Below are 27,447 nucleotides of genomic sequence, written 5' to 3' on the forward strand. Positions count from 1 at the left end.
CCTGTCTGATTTGGAGACAAGTAAGACAGGGAGAGGAGGTGTCAGTGTTTGTGGTCTGTCTTATTAACAGAATTGATGTATCTGAAGACTGGTTTGACCACAGCAGATTAATTAATGTTCTGAAAGTAAAACAAGAAGAAAATTTCCTTTGTAATCTGTCTTCCAAAAGTCGAAAGTGTTTCTGGCTGCAGGATATCTAAGGTGCATTAACTGTTCCAATGTGAATTCCTTGTGGAGACTGTGCTTGCTCTAGCATTGCTGCGAAGTAAAGCAGGTGCAGCCAGCGCTTGGCTTGCCTGGCCATCTCGGAAGGAGTCTGCATTTGTGCACTGGTTTGGGGGGAGGCAGACATCTCTCTAGCAGGGAAGGCAGAAGCTAAATTTACACGTTTTCCTTTCAGGCTGCTTGGAAGGAAGAGAAATATATAGTAAATAAATGTGTGGTGGGGTTAGACTGTTGTGCCAGACCTGTGATGTGTCTTGAAGTTTAATTCTTTCCCACTGCCTGTAATGGAGTGATGAGGGACCAGAAGGTTTCCTGGACTGTCCAGTGCTGCTCATGTCATGTAAGGGCATATATTTCTCTGGGTTTCCTTAATTTCTAGTTCATAATAACTGACTCTCTTGTTCGCATGTGTAAGAAAAACTGCTCCCAGGCACCACTGGAGTTGGGGAGGCCTCTGCTCTGACTGCTTTAGTATTGTTCCTGTTTCTGGAATGTCAGTTCTATGGGTGAAACCTGGTGTGGTGGAGCAGCCACAGCCGCGGAGCAGGGGGATTTCACTGGCTCAGGAGAAATCCTCTTCCCCCTTAAAAAAAGGGTTTGGATGGTGTTTCTTGGCAATTTCTCTGCTATGCTTTTTTCTGCGACTATTTCACCAGAGGGTTTTTGAGAATCTGGAGGCCTGTCCCCTGAAAATCTGGGAGGGGAATACAAGATACTAGAGAAGGTAGGGAAACTCTTGAGGCAGTGTGTCCTGGTTTGCTGGATTCAAGCAAGTGCCTGAAGCCCAGAAGTTCCCCCACTCAAAGCCCCTGTTTACTGTGAGAGCTGGAGAAGTGAATGCCAGGTGATGCCAATAGAAGCATATTCAGTTCTCCTGGACTTCTCTCTAGCTGCCTGCCTAAATAAACACCCTCTGCATCAGTCACACTATTGTCTCATGCCTCTGAGCTAAGCTAATTTTCCCCTTGATGGTGTAAAACAGGAAATGCATTCCAAATCTTTATTGACAACTCTAGCTCTATCCCCTGTTAAACGATGAGAGGACAGCTGTCTATGGAGACACCACAGCATTTATCACCTGGCCACATGCAGGGTAGCCAGAGGGTGCTGGGTGCCTGCCACATCCATTGGAAGTCCGCGGTAGTGGAGCTGGAGTTTGTCTCAGCCTGCTTTGTGCAGTGTGTTTCTGTACAACGTGTGAATGCCGGTTGTTTAGAAATGTTATGGAACTCATGTTCAGTCTGCTCCTGGAAGGGAGAGATCAAAAGCAGGTCCAAATGTGTTGTCTGTGGTCTGTGAAAACCACAGTGTATTGGATGGTTAGTTACCTTCCTAGGTTCAGTTATAACGGAGCCCGAGGGGACCCTGAGGGGAATAGGCTCTTGTTACTGTGATGTGGAGACATAATTTAAGCAAGTCCCTCTCAGGGTTCAGGGCCTCCTAGTGACCTGCTTTACTGTGAAGAGATGCTATTGTGACATCGACAAGCAGAAGCCTGTCCGAGGCGATGACCAAGTACGCCCGGCTGTAGTTTGACATGTGTATTATGACAGATGGATACGCAGGTGAGCCAAGAAGAGGGTAAGAGGTCAGAGTAGCTAGAAGAGCTTCTCCTGGATCTAGCAGCCAAACAACTGTTGTCCTAATCAGCAACTTGTGGGAATGGCTTGTGGAGACAGGATGAAACAAACACTGGTCCAGCATTCTGTTTGCTAGTGTGCACCCAAGTGTCTTGACAATTTATTTCTTTAAGGTGTATTATCAGCTATGCAGAGCATTTAATGTCTCAGACAAATTGGTCTGTAGCTGTACCTTGAGACTTTTTGCAGGCAGTGTCTATCATGGCAATATAAATCATCCATCCATCTAGTGACAAAAATGCCTGCTGCTTATCCCTGGAAACATGCTTTTGAACTGTCAGAGTGTGAACACTGGTGGGCTAAGCGGTAAGTCTCAAGTGCATTGTGCTGGCATGGTCCCTGCTTGGTGTGGTGCATGCAGGGGAGCCTGGATGGGGCCCCTGGGTTCGGGAGCAGTTCCTGGAAGCCTGGCTTCCTGCTGCTTGTGATTTCTCAGCTCTGTGAAGTTTTATGCTTTTAAGTGGATGATCTGTCTCAGTAATTGGTCCAGGGGCTTGGAAGAAAGAGGTGTGCAGCACCGTGTTCTGCTGTAGAGCTGCTTGTAGGGAGTGGGGGGCGATGTTGCTGGTGTTTTGAGAACAGTCCTTGGGGCTCGTCATTAAGTACATTGTAACTGGCTCTGATCGAGGGCTTGCAGTGTGTCTGTTGCTAGTCTGCAAAGCTCTTTCCTTGTGGCTTTATCAATTTCAGCTTTAAAAATAAACTTGGAATTATTGGCTGTGTGCAGGCTTGTGATGGCACAATACGCTGTTAGTTCATCTTTGGAATAGAGGTGTGGGTCAGCTGCTGGCAGGCAGAAGTCCCTGATGTAGATGCTGTGTGGTCAGCACACCCCACCCTTCTACCAGCAGAACTTGCTGGGAGGTGGTTTGGTATTGCTGTACAAGCACAGCTCTGCCAATATAGCAGGACACATACTGGGAATGCTCTGAGGATGCTTTTGTGCTTAACTGCTATGGAGTGAATCCATGAACCTCAGAGCATACATGCCATGAACCAGAACCTAGCTAGGTCAGTGGAACCAAGTCCCTTTGGGTTGGAGGACTGTAGGCTGGGCCTTGTATTGCCATTCCTCCTCTTTCCCAACTTAGAATGTGAAACAGTTGTGTGGGTGGTGGTTTTTTCTTTTTTTCCTTCCTCTCCCTTTTATTAAGCTAGTTTTAATCCACAGTATTGTCTTACCCTATCACCTGTGATTCTCCACAATTGTAAATTGGCAAGAGACTTGATTAAAGCTTAGCAATACATTAAAATCTTTTCTAGCACTCTAGGAGCTTTGACAATAAGAATGACAAGATTTCTAGAACCTAAATGTTTTGTCCTCATTTGTTCAGCTTTTTGCTTTAACAACTGTCTCCAGTGGTCTTTTTCAGGCAGTTCACCTGGTGCGGAGGCAAGATTTGCTGTTCTGAACTTTTCAGAATCACTTCTGCCTCCCCGCTTCCTAAAGGCTCTGCTCTTAGTACTCACAGAGTTGCAACACCAGGTTAGAATAAACTGATGTGGCACATGAGGAAGGATGGACTGGGGAAATAGGGGAGAAGACTTGTGTCTGAAACTGCAAAGGCATAGATAGCCTCTTTTCTTGTGGTTAATAGCTTGCTTTTCTTTCTATTTCACTAATTTATTCCTTTATTTTCCTGTGCATTAGTCTTTGAAATACTGCTAGAAAAGGATAGGTAGGCATAGATGCAGTTTCCTCTGTTCTGAAGTGTAACAGAGATAGATCATTAGCTTCTCTGTAACCAACCTACCCTCCTTAACTACTGCTTTTTGTTCCTGGGTTTTCCAGAAGGTCTTGCTGACTTGCATCAAAACAGGAAGTCTGCAGTGCTGTAAATAACTGGGTGGTTCAGTCTGATTTTTTTTCCATCCAACATTTTACCAGCCAGTAATTCCTTTTTATTGGCATCAATCATCCTGAGCTAGGGCTAGACTTTCTTTTGGCACATAATAACCTATCAAGTTTCATTATGGAGAAATGTGGGATTTGAGGGAGAGTGGGGTTGGTCCTGCTTTGTCCCTCCGCTGTATTTTGGCAATATTCCCTACAAAGGTACTATATATGAAGACAGTGCAGAATGTCAGAACATCCTTGGACTGACCCTGAAGGTTGCTGTCTGTCTTAACCTGACTGTAGGAAAAGAAGGCTTAGTTCAGCAGCCTCTGAGGAGGAGCACAGCAGATGAAGACAGAGGATTTCGGTTTCCTGGTGAAGTTCTACTGCTGGATTGATGCGATCATACCGGTATAAATGTGGAGCAGCCTCCTTTCACAGCAAGAGTGGACATCGTGGGTGTGACTACTTTTCCATGGATGACTTCTCAGTTTAACTTGCTTTCATCTTCCACATCTGTACAGAGGTTTGAGTTACGTCATGATTGTCCCTGCTTGTGGTAGCAGCTCTCCAGTAGGTTAACTGTACTCTGCAGTGAGATACCTGGTATGAACTTCAGGAACTCCTTTTGAAAGCCTGGGCGTATGGATATGATTCTCCTGCTATGTTCTTTTAGTAGTTTAGGTAAAGCTTAAGCTGTGTAGCACATCTCTGGCTGCAGGTCTGCAGGGTTCTGACTTACGCTTTGTCTACACTAAAAGGCTTTTTCTGTATAAGCTGAGCTAGGCTGTTAGTTTAATCTGCTGTAGTTAAGGCTGTATAACCCTTACAGAGGAACTCCAGTCAGTTGTGAATAACTTGCTTTCCCCTTCCTTTCTTCTTCCCAATGGGGTTTCCTATTTAGAAAAGGGTTTTATGAAACCTCAAATGATATTTAGGAAGCTGTAGACTTTCCTAGGTAGGCAAAGTATCTCATAACTTACTAGACACCACTCTGAAGCTGTGAGCCCAAGGACACCTTCCTTTTGTCCTGCTGGAGTGAATGGTTTCTGCTTTTGCTTTGCTTCTTCAGGCAGGAACCATTTTGTGGAGATCTCTGATATCTAGGTCCCTGGAAAGGCCTGTGTCTGAAGCAGAAGGGATACAGCTACAGAAAAACCTGTCCAGGTAACTGGCCTGACACCGGTGTCTGCTCCTATTAGCACTGGAACTGGATGTGCAGTTGGTGTCCGTGCTGGAAAAGTTATGAAATAACAGAGGGCGTGACTGCAGCGCACAGTAGCTCTCTTGCAGAACGCCATTTTTCTCTTTCCCTGCACCTGAGAAGGGGTATTTTTGTACTTCAGTCTGCTGTGGCAGTTGTTCTTCAGCAGGCGTGATGATCTGCCTGTGTTGGTAAGCTGTTAGTACTGGGAGATTAATTCTTTGGATGTGATGGATGGAAGCCTCCTATGGCCACTGTTACCTCCAGGAGGTAACTTGAATTGACTTTCTGTGGTCTGTTCACTTTGAAGTGCACTGTGGTAAAAATTCCCCCAAGGTCTGTCTTTGTCTGGCTCCCCTGTGTGCAGCAGTTCTTTCTGCTGTGGAGTGTGGAACGCTGTCCTGATAGTGGCCTTTAGACTTGCTAGCCCTCTGTGTGTATGTCTGCAAAATGCTGAGTATCACTACGAGTTGAAGGCAGGAGGAAATAGAGGCGTTGAGGTAAAATGACTTGTATCATCTGCTCCAGGGAACAAAACGTGGTTTTCTAATAGCATCCCTGTACCACGTTCTGTCACTGTCTGTGGTAGTCAGAAATAAATGTATTTTCGATCGGACAATCTAAGCTTTTGTTGTAACAGTGCTTTAGAGGAGAAAACATGGGGCTTCTGGCTGCAAAGCAACTTAGCAGGGTAAGGTCTTCATGAATCAGTAGTGAAATGTAGAGAGTCCCATTCCAAGATTCAGATCTTGTAGGTCTATGAGAAGAAAAAAATCCCTCAGGTTTTTTGTTTGTTTTAATAAATTAAGTGGTTTTATGGGTGGGCTTAAAGTGAGAAGGTCAGACTAACACAGATACTTGTAACCAGAAGTAAATGATACCTGGGACTGGTTCATGGATGGTAGCGCTGTGTTTCGTGAAGGCCAGATAGTTCTCTAGGGCAAGATTCAGTACATGAAACAACACTTAATCTCTATGGAAAGGTCATGGATGCGATGTACTAGATGTGAGGACTCAATAGGGAAAGAGAGTAAGTCATTAGTGCTCAGAATCTGCTTTCCCTTTCCCAAGTCCAGCATGAAAAAATCAGAAGGGATATTCTTGAGATATACTTAGGATTAAAAGTGAAAAGCTTTAAATGGAGATGGCTGCTGCACTTAAGTGATTCAGAATGTTTTCTGTCACTAATGAATTCAAATGTTTGCTTCATTTAAAAAAAGAAAATCAGTATGTATGAATTTAATTAGTGATAACATAGGATCAGATTTACTTTTTGTCCTTGCTGTTTCCATGTCACAGTGAAGGACACTTATGTAGACTGGGATGTTGTACTTGTTTCTTTGTTTGCATTATGACGCCATTTCAGGGCCCCCAGGATATGTAACCTTCTATTTGAGTTAACAATATTGATACTTTCTATTTCTGACATTTCCCTCCCTCCTTTGTCTCATTTTAGAGATACACCAACTGGCAACATATACACTTATTACTGTAGTGTGCTGTGATGTTCTAGTCTCACTTCTGAATGGTGATAAATGTGCCTTGCGTTAGAGCTTTAGTTGAAAGAACACCTGATGGAAATTTATGGGCTAACTCAATTAGGCATGATGTGTTTCTCATTCCTAGATGAGCAAATGAAGTTCCAAGTTCCTACAGCTGACTTCTTAGAAAACTTCTGGGAAAGGGCAGGTAGAAAGAAAATAGTTTTCACTCCTGGTGTTTCAAAACTTCAGGAAATGTTACACATCTGGGTGATGCATGAGGTGAACAAAACTGATTGTCTTTGTTAGGATGTAACGAGACAAGACAGTGTCTAACCTGTGAGGACACGAGGCATGTCACAGACCTTTCCCTCTGCCCTCTGCATGTGTCCCTTGTTCTGCCAGGATTTAGGTGGTTGGGGAAGTTCCCTTCTAACTCACAAGTGTTATTTTTAGTGGCAGTGCTGAGAATACTGGTGTAATGGCCTTGAAACCATCCAAACAAAGAGATGGGAGGAACAATGGAAACCCACCATGTCTTTTGAACAACAGCAGAAGTGGTAGGGTTACACAATGGTTTCAGGTGAGTTTTCTACAGAAGAGCCAAGGGAGGCTGGGAAGAGATTGTTAGTATAGCTAAATGGCAAACCCAGGTAATTGCTGCTTCTGTTAAAAAAGAATAAAAATCTTCTCCCTTGTGGCAGGGTTTCTGGTGGCTGAAATTGATGGTTCTGTAGGAACAGTAGAGGAAGAGCTTCTGAAAGCAGAAAAATCTGCTTTCTTGGTGGTGTTGGTAGCATGTCCTTGGCCTATACATTTGAATTGAAACTTCTGTTCAGGAAGGTGCCAGCATCAGAGGGTAAAGTTGGACATGACCAATCTTAACCTTGATGAAGGAGCAACAACTGGCGGCCTAGCATGTGTGCATACAGCTTGTGGGGGGGAACCCCCTATGCAGTATTCTGTCAGGAGGTGGCTGTAAGAGACAGATGTTTATATTTTGTTTCTACATACTATAGCCTGGTGTATTCCCTGTCCCTTTTGTCTTTCCCTTGTTCCTACAGGGGAAATTTTCTTGCAGGTGGTGCAGTAGAGCAAAGGCATGGTGCCCTTGCCTTAGACAGCGTTACTGCAGGACACTAGCTGAGCCTGCTTACATGTGACATTTGGTTTTTCAGAATCCAGAAGCAACCTAGAAGCTTGTGAAGGCTTTAGTTTTCCATAGCGTCACCCAGGCAAAGTGGGGCTTGGAAGAACAAGGTGTAGTTATTCTGTTCCTGTAGACCAGTGGATGAGATCTTCAGAAGGGCTTTGCTCTTGGTTAGGATGTGAGGGAGGGAGGTTGCATCACCAACCAGGGTCAGATGGAAACAAGCTTTCCAGCCTTACTGACTGCACAAAAGAACTGTCCAAGGGCAGTAAGCCAGGGATGTGGGAACTGTGGTGCTCTGGTGTCACTTTTCCTAGAAATTGCTGTGGAGTTCTCGGCTGGAGGTAGCCCAGATATTTAAACAAACTGCTTTAGAGGAGGGAGTGCTGTTTTCTTGGTGTATTGCTATAGTCAAGGGAGCAAGGATCCTCAAACAGATAGAGCCCAAGCATCTTATTAGACATGGCTTAATTATCACTCCTTGTGCAGGAATAACTTAAAACCTGCTCTCCCAGCATCTGTGCTAGTCTCATGTATCTCTTCTACATACTAACTGGGCAGTTGCATAAGGAGGCGCTGAGGTTGTCAGGGGACATGTCAGGGCTCTGAGACTTGTTGAACTGCTCTTGGACTGATAATGTCTTCTGATGAACCTGTTCATACTTGTGGCTGAACTGCTGTGCTCTGAGAGAGGGGGAAAATGGAGGCTTTTGGAGGGGGCTCTGCAAGTTTAGACGGAACCTGGCAGTAACAGGCATCTCTCCTGCATGTAAGTTGATGCCTCTGCTTCAGGATAGCACCAGATGCAATGGGATTGTCTTGTTCTGCAAGCCTGGAACAGCTGGCAATGAATCTGGAACACTGCTATGAGAAAGTGGTCTACTAAGGAGTTTTGTAAGCAGCTTCCTTCTTCCTTTCTCTGTGGGGGCACAGAAACAAGGCCATGCAGTCAGCAGCTTGGCATTCTGAAGTACTGTGCAAAAGGTGGCTACAGGTCAAAGGCTGATGTAGTTAGGACTGTTGTTGGAGGCCATGTGGGTTGATCTAGCATGGGCTTACCAGCCTGGACACGGTGCTGGTACCTGTGATAATTATGACCTTGAGGAAAAGAACATCCCAAATTTCTTGGGGCTGGTCCGGGATGTTTCGGGCTCTCTCCCTTGTACCAAGGTCTTGTAAGTGTTGCTGGTGTTCAGGCCTTGTTAGAGCAGAAGAGCTGGTCTATGCTGGATATACCAGAAAAATACCTGAATGCAAAAATCTAGCATCTAGCTGTTGAGAAAGCCTGGGCCATGTTGCTGCTGAATGACAGGTTTTGAAGATGAGGCTTGTCTGGGGCTTTAGGGAGTCCCATTTCCCTGCTGCTTCTGTGTCTTGCGGAGCGGCACAACGTGACTGTTCCTGCAGGAAGCTCCCATAGCTGTTGCAGGATAGTGGAGAGCTGTCTGTGGAGCTGTGGGAGGGCGAGCATGTCACAGTGCTGCAGCTGGATGCCCTCACACAGAGCTCTGCAAGTGGAGATGTAGGAAGTGTTTCCAAGAGTGAACTTGGAATCTTGCTTGTATTTGGGCCCAGTACAGGCAGCCAGCACTTTCTGCAGGCATTGCTTGGGTGGGATCTTAGGAATGAGTAAAGTAAGATGTTCTTGTTGCTCTGCACAGTAAATGCGTGCCACAGAAATCTGCCGTAGGAAAAGAGCATTAGTAGTCTTGTTCAGTGAAGCTGGTTTATTCTTGAGTATTTTTTGGATCTTGGTATCTTTTACAGGCTGTGAACTCTTCCTCCTTTGCGCTTGTACATTCATGCTCTGTATTAGTGAACAGAATTATCACAAGAATCATTGTGAGCATCGTGAACATGTGACTAAAATAGTTTTACTGTTAGAAAGTTTGACCAATTGGAGCATGCTTTAAAGGGAGCTGAGGCTCTCAGCGGTGTCTCTGGCTGTACTAACAAATAACTGGTTTAATGTGTGCAAAGCACATTTAGTGTTTGGCAAGGGGCTGTGTGCGTGCAAGGGTGGGGAGGTAAGGCTGAGGGATTTTCCAGGGTAGGAAGAAGAGTAGAAGAGAGGTCTGTGGAGTCAATTTACCCTGAACTATTTTGACACTCATTCTTTCCCTCGTAGCAATTTGTATTTGAGTGATGGCACAGAGCAGAAGACTCAAGACTTTCAGGTGCACAGGCTGAAATCAATGTTGCAGCAGTACCTACAGCTCCCAGTCAGAACTCAGTTATGCTAAGAATGGTGGTTCTTGGCACCTATCTTGTAGTCTATCCTTTAAGGTAGCAAACTGTTATTGAAATAGTAGCCTATGAATATCCAGATGTGAGGGGAAAATGGTAGTCTCTCAGTAAATTTAATGAATTGTTCTGGGAAAGTTATGGATAAAGTGCAGGCCAGGATAGAAATGAGGAGGACACGCAGCTTTTCTGCTGAGGAAGATGCAGAATGCTTGGCAGAGCCCCTTGTTACTGGTGAATGGTGCGGATTCCCTGGCCTGCCTTGCCTTGTAGTTTTCTTTGACAGTCTGCTTTCCTATCTGGTGCCAGTGTGTCTCAGCTTTTCTCTGCTCCAGCCCACATATGTACCTGTAAGGCTGTTGTGTTTTCCAAGATGCTCTGCACAGACTTCGTCCCCTCCCCCCACTGAAGCCCCAGCAACCTTAGTATGGTTTAGCTTCTCTTATCTCTTAACAACTCTATTCTTCTAAATACTGCCCCTCCCCTGAGGCTCTCTGTCCTCTTTACATCCCTGTGTGTTTTGTTTCCTTTGCTGCCTTGTTCTTGTTGCTGGTTGTTTTTTGTTTTTGTTTTTTTTACTTGTGTATGGATGTGTATAAGCCCCATTAAGCACTTTTCTACCAGCTGGGGAGCTAAGGTTTGGATTTGAAGCAACCTCGTGGCAGAACAAGAGGCTGTAGAAGGACAGGGAGACTGCTTAATGCCTCTTTATGTGGCTGGAGCTCAGTATGGTGCCCTGTGGAGAGCCGCTGGTTGCTTTTATGGAGTTATCCAGTGGTCACTGGGTAAAGAAAATGAGCTTGGCAGCCACGTTTTTAATTTGTCTAGTGCAGTGCGGGGCAGCATAGCTGATGTGAAAGGAGGCACAGCTGTATTCCTATCAAACAGCTGCTGGGGGATGGCCACTGCATTTTTTTCTGTTATATAATTTGTGGGAAGGGAAAAAACCAGACCTCTGGGCTCTTAACACAGGCAGGGACGCTGGCTGCTTTCTCTATAGTGATGGGTTTTTGGAAGGAAGGGAGAAGAGAGGGTGTTCTGCCCTGAGCATGAATTATGTCTAAAAGGGATTTTTTTTTCCCTTCCCTTCTTTTTAAGTTGAAGCAAACAGAAGAATTTTCAGCCTCAATAAAGAGGCATTTATATGCTGAATAGGATTTCGGTCCTCAGATTGGAAAGACTAATGGACCTGAACACAGTAAAATTAAGTTAATTTTGTAGCTGTGTATCTGTGTGTGTGAGGAGGACCGTGCTGCAGTGTGTGGTATGAGGGACGTGCCACAGGGCAGGTAAGTGCTGTGCAAGCTGCCTTCCTCTGCCTCGCCGGGAAGGTTTCCTCCTGCCCTCACTGGGGCACTGCCAAGCCAGGTTCCTCCCTCCGCTCTCTGCCACACCAGGCTTCTTCCAGCAGGGTCTTGGCTCCTCCGTTTATCTATACTGCCAGGCTGGCATTTGGCCGGCTTCTTATCTGCTTAGCCTCACCGTCCCCTTTGTGCTTGCTTCCTTGTGCTGGTGGCTGGAGAATAAGGCTTGGTCTCCCCTTCCCCCGTCTCCTGGCTGCTGAGGCTTTCCCAGCCCTCTCCCGTCTCCCTGCTTCTCAGCTCTTTGTGTGAGCTCTGCTCCTGTTGCTCGCCACGTGGTGGTTGCGTTTTAGAGAGCCTGTAAGGCCTTGCGCCTGCAAACTTCTGTCGTCTTTGTTAAACAGGGTGGGGAAGGGGATCATACTTAGATACGGATAGATTGCAACCAGTTTGCTTTTCCCTGAAGCTTCTAAGCAGAGCAGAAAGCGGTGTGCTTTTCTGCAGGGTGCCACAAGCACTACGGGCTGCTTCTCCGTGTTCACCTTCATGCTTGTGTCCCGATTGATTTCTTTGTAAATATGCTGTGGTATGCAAATGCCGGCAGTGCAGAAGGAGAGTTTGTAATCCCAAAGCAGAGGCAGCTCAGGAAAATCCAACATCTTTGCAGGGCTGTGCCTCTGTTTTGTTCTTCCAGGTGTGCTTGCTGGTGCTTACTGCTCGGAGCCTGTCTCTCTGGCGTTCGGTTCACTGTTACTTGGCTCCTTTTTAGGATCAGTTACGTTTGGCACGAAGTGGCAGTATGGGCAGAACAGCAGTGCAGAATGAGTGCGAGGCAATCTTGGTGTGGAGCAATGGTGACTTGTTTAGCCTCTCTTGTAGTTATACTGTTTTCTTGCTCTGAAATTATTAATGTAGATGCAAGACAAACTAGTTCTCAGACTCTTTTGAAAGCAGGAGAAGGAGAGCAACCAGATAACTTCTTTTGAATAGTTTTACCTAAAAGTTGAATGTTGAAAATAAAATTTTAAGATTTGCCATGATTGTTGCTGCATTTTAAATATAGCCTTTATTGTGCCTCCAAGTGTGCCAAAATGGGGGAAAAAAACAAACTGACTTGTGAAATCTGTTGGAAAAAATGTGATCCAGGAGCTGCCTTGCATTTCAAGGGCATGTTAAAAATCTGACTTTGTGTTTTTGGGTATGAATATTACCTTTACAGCACCCTGTTGAGCAAGGCCCTGTGCAGACAGAAGCAGAGGGAGTGTCTGTATCAGACAGTGGGGAGCTTGTGAGCTAATGAGTACACCGGTCATCTCCAAGGAGAGCTGGAAGCAGACTGAGTTTTCAAGATCTGATTTGAAATATTATAAATGTGTTATTTATGGGATCCTCTCAGATTTCAGCATTTCTGAGAGTGGGATGATGAGGAAGGATGACCCACAGTTGGGGCTTTAACATGGGGCCTGGGAAACCTGGCTCAAATCCGGTGAGCCTGGCACTTGGTGTTTTGCGTGTGTGTGTGTTGATAAAAGCTCTCATCTGCTGGTAGGGGTGCTGTGAGGATAAGGACCTGGAAGACTGTCATGGATGGGGGTGAGAGGAGGATATGCAACAGTTGCAGACGTTTAAAAGTCGGATTTGTGTGGGTTAAACTGGGCATGCTCGCAGCCTGTTGATTGCAGTTGCACACCACATTGGTGCATGACTCAGTGCTGGGTGGGATTTGATATATAAGCTTCTCGTATGCTCATGTTGGCCTGAGGACAGGTGTCTGCTTCTGGGGATGGCTGCATCAGGAGAAGAAGCTGTGTCTCTTTTTTAGAGGTTCCTGTCTCTGCTGCTCTGCCAGCCAGGCCGCTCATGTAACCAATATAAAATGAGCTTTGAGTAGAAGTGGCTGGGTTAGTTTAGGTGACTTCAGCACAGAGGTGGGGCCTCTTCTGGGCACGCTGGCAGGGCCTGATTCTGCTGCTCTTGAAGGGCACTACTTTCAGCAGGGAGGTGTGTGGTGGTCCTGGAGGTCCAGCTTCTCCCCAGCACCCAGCTGTGTTTGGAAGATATGTGTCTGCCATTGTATGTTGTGGGCTTGTCTACTTAGGCCTTGAAAAACATTGGTGTTTACCATTATTCTTTAAAACCTGGGTCAATGTGAGACATCCTTACTGTATTTGAGAGCTGACTGTGCTTAGCTGTTGCTGATTGATTCATTTGACTGTGTGAAATGATTTGGTACTACGAGAGTATAATAACTTGAAATCTCTCATTTGACCTTTTGAGTGGACTCTTGTCTGGATGGGGACACCAGCGTGTCTGATCTGCATGCCCTTCACAGTACTGTTTTGCCAAGCAGTAACACGTTTGCCCAGCAGCCTTAGTTCATAACCCATTGAGCATTGCTGGTTGTGATTTTTTCTTTTTTTTTCTTTTTTTTTTCTTCTTTTTCGTGAACCCCTCAGATGTAGGGTGAGAAGTGCCCACATCCCATACGCTTTGTAGACCAGGTTCTAGTTAGTCAGATCTGTTCCTGACTCTCTCTTGGCAAGGATTTTTGAAGTGTGGTGGAAAAAACCCCAACAGTTACTTTGTTAACCAAGAATCTACATTTTATATTACTGGTGCTTTCTAGGCATTTGTTACTTCCACTAACCATTGTAAGCTATCTCAAAAGGATGCTGTCAGGTGAACTCTGGATGGGTGGGAAGGGGTGTTGCTAAAAATACCAGAAAGTAATCTCACTGCTTTGTGAATGCTTGAGACTTTCCTTTTGTCCTCCACTGGGCAGTACAAACAGGTCAGCTGGTCCTTAAGCATGTGGGAAAGATGAGTAAAATGCTGCTTGTTTGGGTTGTCAGTGCTTGTGCAGGCCTGTGGAGGCCAAGTTTGAAGCTTTGCAGAGGAAATCAGGTCTGGTCTATGAGTAAGGAGGTTCAATGCTTTCTAAAGCTGGGGTGGTGGGAGTATCTCTTCTGAGTGGAGGCAAAAGCACTGGTCCCTATCCCCCGTTTTCTGTTCCCCTCCTCATTCCCCAGAGGGTGCTGGGGAATGGGAAAGGGTGGCTATTGCTGGAAAGGTGGTCTTTCTTGGTGGTCTAAATAGCATTGCTGTTTAATGGGACAGGGAATGGGAGGGAGTTACGAGGTCTGAGAAGACCCTCTGTTGGCTTCTTGCTCCTTATTTCATGTCTCCTCTGGGAAGAAGCTGTAGGAAGTCGGAGGTGTCCTGGAGCCACGGGTTGGAGAGGAGGCACTGTGCACTTCTCACTCTCAGAATAAAGCAGTGCTTGTTTATTCTCCATTTCAAATTACATTGCTTGTTTTAGTAGTAAAAATAAATAGCAAGAAACAAACAGCTGGATTGTCTTTTCCTCAGTGTCTAAAAGAGCATGTGAATGGGAGGAGGGGGCAGCAGGGGGAGTGTGAGTTATCTGCTGAATGGGGGGAATGGGCAACCTGTTCAGTCTTGTGACAGCTTGGCTGTAAAAATGACAGGTGGCACTTGTTGTTACGTGTTCAGTAATATTTGGGGGTGGGGTGGGTAGGGTGGGGTGGAACGGCCCTTAATGTGTGTACGTAGTGGTCTCTAAATTAGCTGTTGTGTTTTCAGATAAAGATCTTGAGAGTAATAGTGGTTTTTTCATCAACTCAATGGTAATAGTGAAAAGGCAAGTGTATTGTTAAAAGCTGTTATGAAAGCATCTGAGAACAAAACAGAACCTCATTATGGCATGTTTTATAAATCCTGTGGTGTACCCTTTTCTTGAACACTGCGTACAGTTCTGGTTGTGCCCCATTTCTATCCCTCCTCCACACATACATGCTTCTTGGAGCTGTGAGACAAGTAGATAAAGTACAGGATTTGTTCTTGTTTCCCATCTTTGTACGAGGAAGAAGCAGAAAAGCCCAGACTGTCTAGCTTGGAAAACAGATGACCAAGAGGAGCATGTTAGAGGGTCTGTAAAACGGCAAGAGACACAGAGGAGGTGAACAGGGTGCAGTTATTCTCTGCTTCTCATAAGGCAGGAAATGGGGCCACCAAATGAAATGACTGGGTAGCGGCTTCAGAGCCGAGAAGGGAGTGTGTGCATGGGCTTTCTTTGTTCTCTTTCAGACAACAAACATATAATTAAATTGAAGCACTCTGCCACAGGATGTTGTAGATGCTAAAATTACAAATGGGTTCAAAAAGGATTACATGATTTGATGGACTTCTACCCCCTCCCTCCCCCAAGAAAGGGCCATTAGATCCAGTGATGCAAATACAGTGTCAGGCTCAGGAAGTCTCTCTTCTGGTCCTGGTCTTGTTAATTCCTAAGTGCTGCCTGTGAATAATGGGCAGGACTGGGCCCAAACAGCTGTTCTTGCTGGGGGTAAGGGAACACAACAGAGGACCCTGTTCAGTGGGCAGCAAGAGCTGAGGTCTGGCTTAATAAAGAAATGGGAGACCATATGAATGTGGAGCCCTGCATGGAGGAGTTGCTAATTGTCAAGGATCAGGAGGGACCTGTGATGGAAAGATAGGAAGATGTGTCTGCGTTATCTTTGCTTTCGCATCGGTAGACTGTTTGGCATCAAATAGATTTGGCAGTGCCTAGATACTTGTCAGCAGCATGAGACCTGGCATCTGAGGGAACTGTGCTATGTTATTGTTGTTCCTTTTCCATGTATTAGATTCTATATGTGGATCTCGCTCACATGCATGTAAGTGTGCGTGTGTGATTTCTCAGTCACCTAAATGAAAGTGTAAGGGAAATACGTCGAAGAGGAAGGAAGGAAATCTCTTCTTGTTGGGGCAATGTTCAGGGAGATTGAACAGACACCAGTAGTAGCTGGTGCATGGTAGCTTGACTCTCAAAAACTAATTGTGTGCATCTATTTACCTATTTTTAACAAACTTTAAAATGATTCACACCATGGTTGTGTGGAGGTCCTGCATTTAAATTTTTTTTTATAGCATTGTGAAGTATATAGGGGTTCCCAAGATGGTGGCAGGAGGTGGGGCTCAGCATGGCAGCCATGGGTTGTGGGGTGGTAGCCACAGAGTGTGTGGGGGCCACAAGGCCCTACACGTGGTACTTGCTTTTGTTACTATTGACTGTTGGGGTAGCATGGGTCCAGTCGTCTTGGAAGGAGCTTTGGAGCTGCTGCAGCTCTGAACTGGAGCCTGGGGAGGCAAGAGATGCTCTGTGATGTCGAGGGGGAGGAGTGTGCTTGGGAGGGCAGGTGAACCTTGTAGGTCCAACCCAGTGCATGCAGTGCATGCTTTTGCTTTGTTCTGGTAGCCCGCTTTTTGGTTGGGCATGCAGTATAGCTGTAGTATAGTTACTAGCCCTCCTCCTTTTTTTTTTTTTTCTTTAAAAAAAAAAAAAAACAACCACAAAAAATGTAAAAGGGAATGGTGCAAATGTTTACATTATTAAAAAGACTTGTAGGACATCTGTGGTAAAATCTTAATCAAATGTGCATTTTATTCTCTTAATGTTATATTTAACTCTGTCTTTAAACAAACTCCAGCCCTTTCACATTTCAGAACAAAACCCTGGCCATGTCTAGACAAAAGCTCGTTGTGATTAGCAGAGGTGTGCTTCTCAATACTGAGTGTGTGCAGGGATATTCATGCTTCTGATATGTTAACGTATTTCCTGCTCCTGTGTGAGTTGCAGGGCTTGTGTATGCAGAACTTGCTGCAGAGCTCGGATTGGAATTGCATGTATGTAGAAAAAAATAATTTTACACACTCAAAGTGTATATTGAAAGGCTGTTTGCTTGTATAGTTATTCAGACCTCATCTATGGCTGTACATTGGTGCCACCTGCTTGCAGGAAAGAATGAGTGAACTCCTATTATTCAGGGGGGGGGGAAATCAAGGCGAGGCCTCAACATCTGTTCTGGCTTTATTGTTTGGTCTGGCCTGGGCTGTGGGCAAAATGTAGGCCACAGCTTTTGCTTGACTGCTGGCTCTTAAACTGGAAAGGCATCTTGGATCAGATAAATTCTTAAGAAGCTTAAAGTAAAATAAATTACAAAGATGTGAAGTTCAAACTTAGTATGGCTTGAACTTGGTAACTTTAAAGAAAAGGAAACTATTGCTATCCATGCTTTTTCTCATTTTCTCTTCCACTTCTTCTAATGGTAATAATTTTTATCACTGCAAAATGACCTTTGTAATCATTGCTGGATGATTAATCTTTAACTGGGTAATTTTTAAAGCAATATTTTTCACACTGTTGTAATGTGTGATGCGGTGGGTTTTTGTAGCACAACACGTACAGTTATTCTGAGGGAATAAGGCACTTCAGCCTGCATTTCTAGTGCTGCTGCTCTGTATAGAAACCCAAAGAGTCCCCTTTGTTTCCCTAGGCAGATAGAAAAATGCCCTCAGAACTTTATTTGCATATAGATTATAGTGCCAGCCGGGTGTAGTCATGTATAGGAAAAGCTAGCTGGTGCTTAATTTATAACTTTTTAATTAAAAAACTTCCCTCAACTTGCAGGATTCCAGTCTAAAATGCTGTGCTGCATTTAATGCTGCTGTAGTGTATACAAAGATGGTATTTGTGTGAGGCAACAGCTACTATATCTAGACAGTCCCAGAAAACACGAATGAAAGGGGATCACAAGCATTATCTGCTGACTCAGGGAGAAGTCACATGCAGAAGGAAGCAGAGATGGGTGGCAAAGTTCTTCAAATGTCTTTGAGTTGCTGCTTGGGGCACCAGTGCAAGCAGTGGGGAAGGAAGGTAGAAAAAGCTTTGCAAACAAAACTGAGTGTCAGAAGAATTCTCCTGTGCCACATAGGTATTCTGTTGCATCTCAGCTCTACATTTACAATTATACTGTGAATCTGAGTAGTATCAATGAACCAGTGAGAGCGAATTTTTAAACTATGGGAGCCTGTGCCTCCCTTGTCTTATTTTCTTTAACAGTTATCATGGGTACTGTAAACAGGGGATTTTACCCTATGCAGTAAATATAAGGTCTGCATTGATAGAGAAAATGCAGGGCTGGGAATGCAAGCACTTGTTTAATCTCACTTCATTAGAAGTAAATACATTCAGACTTTGTCCAAAACTGCTTTAAGCAGCATTCAACAGCTAAGTTGTTATATGTCAGCTCCGACTTTCCCCCAAACAATAAAACCATTTATTCACCTTTGGGTATTCTACAATTCATGTTTTATATATAATGCTGAGGGTTACATATTAAAAGGGAGAGGTGTTTCTTAGTCTTTCTTTCTAAACCTGCAATATGTGATTTAAAAATGAGTTAGTACCAGTTACAGGGGATCAGTAAGTGCTGTTAGTAATGTGCTAGCCTTTCTAGGTGGGAATCTTGCCATCCTTTACCTTGGGATTTCTGTTATTGTTGCGTAAACTTTAATAACTTCATGAAATACATTGTTCAGATCTGGAAATCTTTTCTTACTTGTTGCCTTGCAAAAGATCAGTACCTGAAGAATTCCCTGTACTGCTGTGGCAAGTGCTTTTTAAACTTTGATTTGCCCATGTTTGTTTTCCAGAGAGGTTACAGAAGTCTGTACCTGTGTCAAGCACCTGACAATGGAGACACTTTTCTGGGTTACTTTTTGCTGTTTTTAAATAACAGAGGAACTGACTAGTAGCAGGTTCCTACTCTTCATGGTGTTGTTGCAGTGTGCTCATAGCCATGTGTTAGTGTGTTTTGCTTTGAAGTCTGCAAAGCAAAGAGGGCTGCAGTAGCTCTGAAATACCTTGTGCAAACAGCAACAGCAAAAACTTGTATCGGAGACTATTGAAGGGTTATGGAGAAGGAAGAATGCTGGAAGCCTCCTGGCAGAGCTTCACCCCGACTTGGACAGGATGGAGCTGAGAGCAAAGTGTCCTGGCATCTGCAGGAGGCAAGGATTGTTTCTCCAAGTGGTCAGTATAGGTACCAAAAGCAAAGCATAAAGCACTCTTGAATGGCTTACCAGCTGGAGCTGGAAGGTGCAGCATCCTGGGGGACAGCTCTGAGATGGAGCAGCTCCCTCAGGTGCATGAGCTCAAGTGGAAGCTGGCACTGCTGCCTTGCACAGAAGCAAAATAATAGGCCACAGAGTGACTGGTGGCTCTTTGAGAGGCCTCGGCACCCGCAGAGTTTATTCTGGCGTGTTTCTTCTCTAACTCAGAGAAGAAAAATAAAATGGGATCCATCAGGCTGGAGCTGTGCAGCACTGGGCTCCTGATTGCTGGCAAGCTCTGTTGCCTTCATGTATGCTGTCATTCCCCCAGTGGTCCTTAAGGCAGCCTAAACTGATGCTGTGATTCATGGAGATGTCCTGCCTATTCCTGCTTCCTTATTCCCCTTCCTGGTCTCTTAGGATATGGGGTAGAAACCTAGTAACTGATATGAGTTAAACCAACAGCTTTTTTTATTGGATTACTGTTTTGTGTTTGGTTTTTTTTTTCATAAGCTCAGGTACATCCCCTGGTTTGGTTTGTCAAGTTAGGTGTTGGTGGAAGGGGAAACAGCCTCTCTCATCTTTGTAGTGGTGCTGCTGTGAACCATTGCATTGGGGTGAAGGCAGAGAGGCCCCTGTCTACATGAGCGTGCCGCTCCCTGTGCACCCGCTTGGCTGTTTGTCTTATCTTACAGCCAGCTGGTTTGATTTAATAACTGGGAAAAATGTTGTTTGCTATCTATTTTGCCAGGTTACTTTTAACAAATGTGCTTGGCTTGGAGGGATAAATGCCAGAGTCAACACAGGATGGCGGGGAGAGGCAGTGAGCATGTGTCAGGAGAGCAGAGAAATGCTGGCTGAGCAGGACCTCCTCTCCCATCAGAAGTGGTGAGGTGTTGGACAGATTCAAGCTGTGAAGTGCAGGCTTCACCCTTTGGCTTTTTGACACAGCTCTTCAGAGGTTCTTAGCTCCGCTCACCAAAAGGAGATTCAGGTGGGATGGAGTGGTATTACTGCTGGGCACAGCTTTCCTTCTGTACGGATGCCAGCTGCTCCATGGCTAACTTGAAGTTGGGGAGGGGTCAGAAAGATGGGGAAGGTACTCAGATCTCTAGGGGGGGACTTCACCTGTGCAGTACAGTGGCCCGTTTTCCTTTCCCTGTCAGGTATCCTGACTTCACAGCACCCTGGTAGAGGTGGGGAGAGAAGCTCACTTGTTGCTTTTCAGCCCTGCTCTGTCATCCATTCGCAGCAGCTCTGCTGAGTGTGGTGGCTGAGGAGTCTGCAGGGCAGGCATGCATGTCTTGGCTCTCTTGCAATGTTCCGGAGAGAGCATGAACAAAGACCTGTGGTTTCATGTCAACACAAACGTATTCATGATGACAAATTGTGCAGCATGTTCAACACTGAGCTAATCCATACAGTCCTGATTCCAGCACCAGTACAACTTGGGTTTGTCTGAGAAAATGTGAAGTTACAGAGGAACCCCTCAGATGTGAGGAGATGCATGTGCATTTCGTGGTGTAGGGAGGGGGTCCAGACTCAGGGTTTAAGGTAATACACACATCAGAGGACTCATAAGGGTATTTAGGTCTTGGTGTCCTTTAAGAAGTTATGTGCAAGGAACTTGGAAGTTCAGCTTTTCCCTTCTGTTCCGGCAGAGGGTCCTGGCAAGGCTGACCCTCTGCTCTCTGGCTTGAACTAATTGCAGCAGAGGAGTGTGGCTCTGAGGGGAAGGGAGTGGATTTTAAGAGTTTTGGTTTGGTGAGATTTTTATTTAAGTTGAAAAGGAAAAAAAAAACCCCACCAAAAAACCAACCCCTCTTTGTGCTCACTTTACTCTTTGTTCTCCTTCTCCTGTGTGAGCTGGGATCATTCAGGTATGGGGTCTAAGGTGGATTTACCCCTGAGGCTTTAAACTTTGTGGGTGGTAGTGGGAGAGCAGGACTGACATCTTTCTGTATGCAAGTGGAAATTGATTGGCCAGACAGATGTTGGGGAGTGAAATTGTATCATGTAGTAACCTTCACAGCAGGGAAAAGACATGCTTTAAAGGCTCAGTCAAGATATTTTTTTTTTTAAATGATCTCAGTACCTCTTGGAGTCTGAACTGACCGCTGCTGGTTGAAACACCTCTCTTGTTTTTTTTTCTGTAGGGCAGTCTTGCAATGGCTTTCCAAAAGCTGGGGAAGAGCCATAGCTGCTGCCGTGAGGGTTTCATGTCTTGCAGCGTGCTGCTTTTGCATGTGCCCGGCCTGTGCCTTAGCATGGGCAGCCTGAGGATGGAGAGCTTCAGCCTACAGGTAGAAATGACAGGAACTTCAATGGCAGTGTTGTCTTTCTGTTGTGCAAGTCAATATATTCCTACGCACTGTGTGGTCAACTGCATGCTGGTCTTGAGATGTGTCCTCACGGTGCCGGGGGGGGGGGGGCGGGTGGAGAGAAAGCCCCCCCCCCCAACTTCTTTTTAGAATAATATTGGTATATGAGTATTCTGCTCTGCCTCATCTCCTCCCTTGCAGTTGAACTGTTTGAGCTTTTGCAGAAAAACACATCTGTAAATGGGACCAACTTTAAAAATAACCTTTTTTTCACAAAGTGTGTTTTAACCTGGATCTGCTCCCTCCTGTGTTTCGGTGTGTAGTCCATGGGGTAGGGGTATGCGCTGGTGATGAGAGAAGAGAGAAGGATGGGAACTGCTGTGGAAAAAGCAACATGATACTGTGGTACACCTCTGCTTGGGTACAGACAAATGAGAGCTTGCATCCCCTGTAAATTCTGACAGTGGAACAAAAAAATGTAGGGGGTGCTGCTTGTAGTAGGTCTTGCTTTTGGGGATGGAGGAAGAATCCATGATTCCTCTCATACTTGGGACAAATGGGACAGTGATTACAAGAGTGTTTGCTCTCGCAACAACTGTGATAGGGAGCTAATGGCCGTGGCAGAGATGTAAAAATACCTGTTGGGTAGGCTAGATGAAAGTGCAGTATTAACTGAAATGTCAGATCATCTTGTCTGCCAATACACAAGCTTCTCTGAAGACAGGTTGCACTGGTTTAACTGTAGTTGCTTAAACAAGCAAACCCCATTGATCCTGAATTGATCTGTTCCCCTAAAAAAGAGTAACCCTCGCCCTCCATATGTGGCTATTTTAAGATGAAATACATAATGAGTTAAATTGAATTAGCTCTTTAGCTTTTTCACTGAAGTGTTGAGTGTTTGAATGCACCCAGGTATCCTTTGCCCAGAAGCAGGGGACAGGGAAAGGAATTCCCCTGTGTTGGTGAGCCTTGCAGCTGTGCTTGGAAAGATGCAGGAAGGAGGATGTAATAACTGTTCTGCTCAAAGCTCCTTCTCTTGTGGCTGCTGCTCTGAAATAATTTCAACATGCTTCCAAACTCTGAGCAAGCTCTTAAGCTTGTCCTTGCTACATTACGTAGTGAGAATACTTGTTCTGCTTGTATTTATGATGGGGTCAACACTGGACTTGGGAGAATGCCTGTTGAGTCTGCCTTGTGTGTGTGACAGTAAACGTGGCGGTTGTGGGCTTGAGAAGGGGTGATGGGGAGGATGTGCTGCTGGAAGGTGAAGGGGCCGAGTGGCAAGCAAAGTCATCCCCGATGTTAGTGAGGGATGTTTGAGAACACCTCCCCTTCTCTGTGTGTTGGTCTTCAGGTGCTTCTGTCCTTTGCAGAGAAGCATGAGTTTTAACTTCTCTGCTGTGTGCCTTGCACCGGCCTCTGCCTCTGTGGAGGGATGAGGGTGGGCTTGGGTGGAGAGCCAGAGTGGCAGAGATGTTGTGGGAATACCAGCGGTGCTGCTTCACATTGGTTTGCAAGTGCAGTGTGACTTGGCTGGTTGATGCTACCGAGAGGCTGGGAGGGGGAAGAAGCTGGGCTGTGGGAACTAGGCAGAAGGGGGGTCCCCGAGGACTGCATGAAGCCTAGCATCTGCAGGGGGTTCTTGTTCTGGGCGTGAGGCCCAGGGAGTGGCTGCTCTGGCTTATAGGGAGGGGATGTGGGGCTGGAAGGAGGGGGCTCCTAACCTGAGATGTTCAGGGGGAGCTGTGATGGAGGACGAAGAACACATTTCACTAACCCTGCTGGGGCACGATGTGGTCCCGCAGTACCTCCGTGCACTGGTTGTCACCTCCCAGGGCTCACTGCCGTTCACAGCCAGGAAGGCTGTGGCACTCCCTCTGCAATGCCCCAAAGCGTAACTTGGGGTTTTAACCGTGGGAGGTGAAACTCACCATCTTACTGTGGGTGAGCTGAGCTAGCAGTGCTCTCTGCTCCTGAAAGGGACAGCCAGGCTGAGATGTGTGCCTGGCTTGTCAGGGAGGAGGTTCAGCCTGCTAAACTAGGAGAAAACTTTTCCGGAGTTAGGTGGGTTTTGCCAGTTTAGCAAGTGAGACTGTGGTAAAGCCAGGCTGACAATTTGCCTAGTGTGTTAAGCCTCACTGGCAGAATGTAGGCATTAGGTTTCTGAGCTGCAGTGGGGTTACTAGGGGTGTGTTGGGGTTTGGGTGGAAAGTGTTTAAATTCTGGAGACCGGACTGATTATTTTTGTCTCTTAAGTATTTTTATGGCATGGGAGTGTGCTGTTCAGTGTAATGCAAAGTGAAGGAGAGAGACTTCTTTCTGCGTTACAAACCCTGTGCTAGACTTCAGTAGGACAGGCCATCCTGGATAGGGAGAGTGAGGAGCAAAAATTGATAAAGGGGAGGCTTAAGATTGCCTCTTTCTTTGCATTCATGACCTGGACTTGAAATAAGGGAGAAAATAAAAATAACTTTCAATTAATGTTCCAAGACTTTTTTTTTTTAAGTGAAGTTTTAATTTTAAATTCACGTACCCTTTGTGTTCTGTTGTAGGCCTGGTCTCCAACACTGTTTCTTGCCACCAGAGGCTGTCTCTTCTCACTCCTGTTTTTCTGTCTAGAGTAGAAAATAATGAACATGCAGAGTGCACAAAGTATCTTGTATTTGCAGTTGCTAACCTTATTTAAAAAAGCAACAAACTGAAAGATAATCACGCTGTTTGTAATAAAAAAACCTTGTTAGTTCAATGTAAATATGTTGCTGACAACTGGCGTGCTATTTGTGCTTTAAATATAATCATAAAATATTTTTTGTCGTCTAAACCCTGACTGTTCTTAGCTGAGCAAATTTCAGGTTAAAAATGTAGTCAAAGCAGGAGCATTCATAGCACTGTAATGTATTTTCGTGTTACTGGAACTTTCTGACCTGTTTGTTTAATGCATCACGAAGTGGTGGTTGTATGTCTAATTGCACAGTGCAGAGAAAATAGCATTGTGTTGAAATATTGCATAAAACTTCAGAGTTATGTGATGTTTTGTAGTGGAGGTTGTACTGTAGGCACTTGTTCATAACAAGACCTGCAAGTTTCTCTTGGCCAGGGCGGTTAGTTGAGCTGGCTGTGTGCTTGCTGACTCAACGGAGCAAGTTTCTTGCTCTTCTCATCCTCGTCCTCATCTTTTGACTGTTTGTGACCAAACAGCAGCAGATTCACAAGAACTTGCTGTTGAAACGTACCATAGCTTGAGGTTGCTCTTTCAGACTACATGAAGCTGTGGTTCTTCACTTGAGACTTTCGGAGCTCTCATGCCAACCAGGTGTTAAGCTGGGTAAAAACGGACTTGCTGTCTCTGTGTGGGTGATCAGACAGTGTGAGTGTAAATGCACAAGAATTTCTCTGGAGCGATTGAGGCAGGGAACCTGATTCTGATCTGGGGGACCCAGTGTCATCTGGGTGGGCGTTCCTGTCTGTGTGTGGGGGTGGAGGCATAGAAGGGCTGTTGGCACAGTGGAGGAGGTGCTCAGAAGTGGAATTGTGAGGTTCATGTATGTGTCTACCAAAAGTGTTAATCTAGCTGCACAGTACAGCCTCATGATGCCAAGGGCTTAGAACCTGCTGCTTGGGCCTAGCTCCTCCCTTTTCATTTAATGATGGCTGGAAGAAAAATAATCAAGTATGCTGGAAGAGAAACATTAATTAACTTTTAATTTAGACCTAACATATGCTTCTTACTGTACTGCATGAAAGCGAGTGCGCTGTATCTGTCATGTTACATAGGGGGTGATGCATTGAAGAAACAAGGAAGAGCCTCGGGTCTGAATGGGAAGATGGGGTTTTAACTCAGTGGATGGGTTTTGTATCTTGATTAAAAACTGCAGATGTGTGATAAGTCATTTTTGTATCCGTTTTACATCTGAAATTACTTTCTCTGTAACTTGGTTTGTCTGTTTTCTCTTAAGCTAAACTTGCCAGGCGAAGTCAGGAGAGAGAGAATCTCGGCATGCTCGTCTGGTCACCTAACCAGAATCTGTCTGAAGCAAAATGTAAGTCTCTTCAAATACTTTGATTCCACACTTCCCTTAAATACATCACTTTAAGAATACAAAGTTGCCACTTTCAGTAGCAAGGTTATGTCTGCAACCTTTCCATTATGATTTGAAATTAACTTGAGAAAAGAAAAGCCTACAAAGCAATCTCCCAGAAGAGCTTTGTTCCCCACTGGACAGCTGCTTAGAGCATCATATCCACAGAGGCAGGGAAAGCAGGAGAAATACGACACTTTCTTCCTTGGAATGAATTCTTTAAGATACTTATCCATGGGCCTGCACAATCTGCTTTTTTGCTGCTGGTGCTGTAGAAGATGACAGAAATAGCTGGGGAGATCAACATGAGAAGTATTGGGGGGGGGGAGGAATATGGTAATTAGTAGTAGCTTTTTTCCCACAAAGACACAAATAAAATCCACATTTGGAGCCCGTCGAGGTTTAAATGCCAGAACAATTGCATTGCCTTGGAATTCCACGTGAGGGCAATTACCAGTGTTCTGTTTGTGCCTGGAAACAAGTCTCAGTGCTGCTGCCAGATGGCAGAACTAGTGTTTGAAAGGTTTGTCTAGCTACAGTTCTCCTCATGAATAAGTAGGACTCCTTGATTAAAGGGCTGCTGTTTTAATGCTGTAACTAAACCTAAGTCCTTTTAGGGGAGGGAGCTGAAAGGAGCTATTTTTGATTTTGTGCTTGTACCTTTTTTCTTCTTTCTGGTTCTGGGACCAAGAATAAGAATCTTGCTTTCCTGTTTCTCTGAAGTTTTTTGTAGTGGCACTATTAAGTTGATACCTGCTTATATCCTAGACCGAAGGGCTAAGATGGATCACAGGACACTTGTGAGGATGTAGTGGCATTTGCAAATTAATGCAGCAAAGATTGTGCACAAACTGGCTCTGTCATGAAGGGGCTGGACTCTGCCCTGGAGCATTTGTTCCACGGAGCAAGTTGCCCTTAAATTACAGAAGGATGATGATACTGTGATCTACAGCTAAAAAGGGCTTTGCAGGGATCGTGTCTGCCTTCTCTCCTACCGGTAGTGTCTTGTCTGCTCCCTGCTGACTGTTGGACGCTGAACTAAAGACTGATGAGGAGAGGGATATATTTGACAGTTCTCTACAGCTAAAAATCTCTAAAAAGTTATAAAAGCAAGGAACTGTTGTCTCCGCTGAAAGGAATGACTGTTCATGGGTTGCCTGTGACAGAGGATTCCTGTAACTGCCTCTCAAGTCTGAGAGTCTTCTGAATCTCAGCTCAGCTTTGGAACATTTAACTCCTCCTGGATAGGAAAGAGGTTTCTTGGGGAGGGAATAGGATGGAGGAGGAAAAGGAGTAAAGATACGTGGAATTGAGTAAGATAATCTGTGACTGAATATCCTGTGGCAATTGGCACAAAATTATGCAAGGATATTTTAGAGCATAAAAAGGATATAATACTTGCTAAGAAGATGGCATGAACCTAAGAGGTAATTAAAAATGTAACATGACATTGATGAATAGAAACCAGGTGGCAGTTGACTGTTGCTGGTACACTAATGTTGGGGAAAACAATTTGAATATGAGATGAGGGCAAGAAGAAATTCCCTGAGGACTCAAAATTTTGATAAAAGTGTAGGCTCATCAGTGATTTCACCTTCAAAAAAATACAGGGAAAAATTAATACATATTTTATATGGTGTTTGGAGGAGAGAAGTATGATGCTCTTGCACTGTGTGTGACACACAAAATACCTCCCAGATGCCTAATTGATGTAAGAGGGATGGAGTTGTGAAATTTAACATCTAGTAGCAGTAAAAAAACAAAGGAGCATTGAGAGACGTGACTGAGGGGGGACCTTGGGGTGGCAGGAAAACTCCAGGAGATGGGGAGAGGGAGGGCAGCTATGCAGGGAATGAGAGAACAGGGTAAATAAGAGTAGACTGGTTGGTCATTGCTTTGTGTCAATTTGAGCTGACACTACCAAAAGGTATCAGTTATTCCTGTGTCTACCTGGCATTACTTAAAAATAAACTGTGAGAAACAAATCCTGCTGAAGGTACCTGCTTTTGTTCTTTTTGAGATTAGAAATGGATTGATCGGTAGAAATAACT

At 45.0% G+C, this 27,447-nt stretch overlaps 1 protein-coding gene across 1 annotated transcript in view; it reads left to right on the top strand.

Moving 5' to 3' along the window:
* Positions 1 to 27,447, top strand: part of RCOR1 (REST corepressor 1) — a 90,092-nt gene that overhangs the window by 17,560 nt on the left and 45,085 nt on the right. The window contains exon 3 of the mRNA XM_080394616.1: positions 25,274 to 25,357. Coding sequence (XP_080250742.1) covers positions 25,274 to 25,357 — 84 coding nt within the window. The remainder of the gene's footprint in view (positions 1 to 25,273; positions 25,358 to 27,447) is intronic.

This window comes from Falco punctatus, assembly GCF_963210335.1.
Source record: "Falco punctatus genome assembly, chromosome: 7".
In the NCBI taxonomy this organism is placed as follows: domain Eukaryota; kingdom Metazoa; phylum Chordata; class Aves; order Falconiformes; family Falconidae; genus Falco; species Falco punctatus.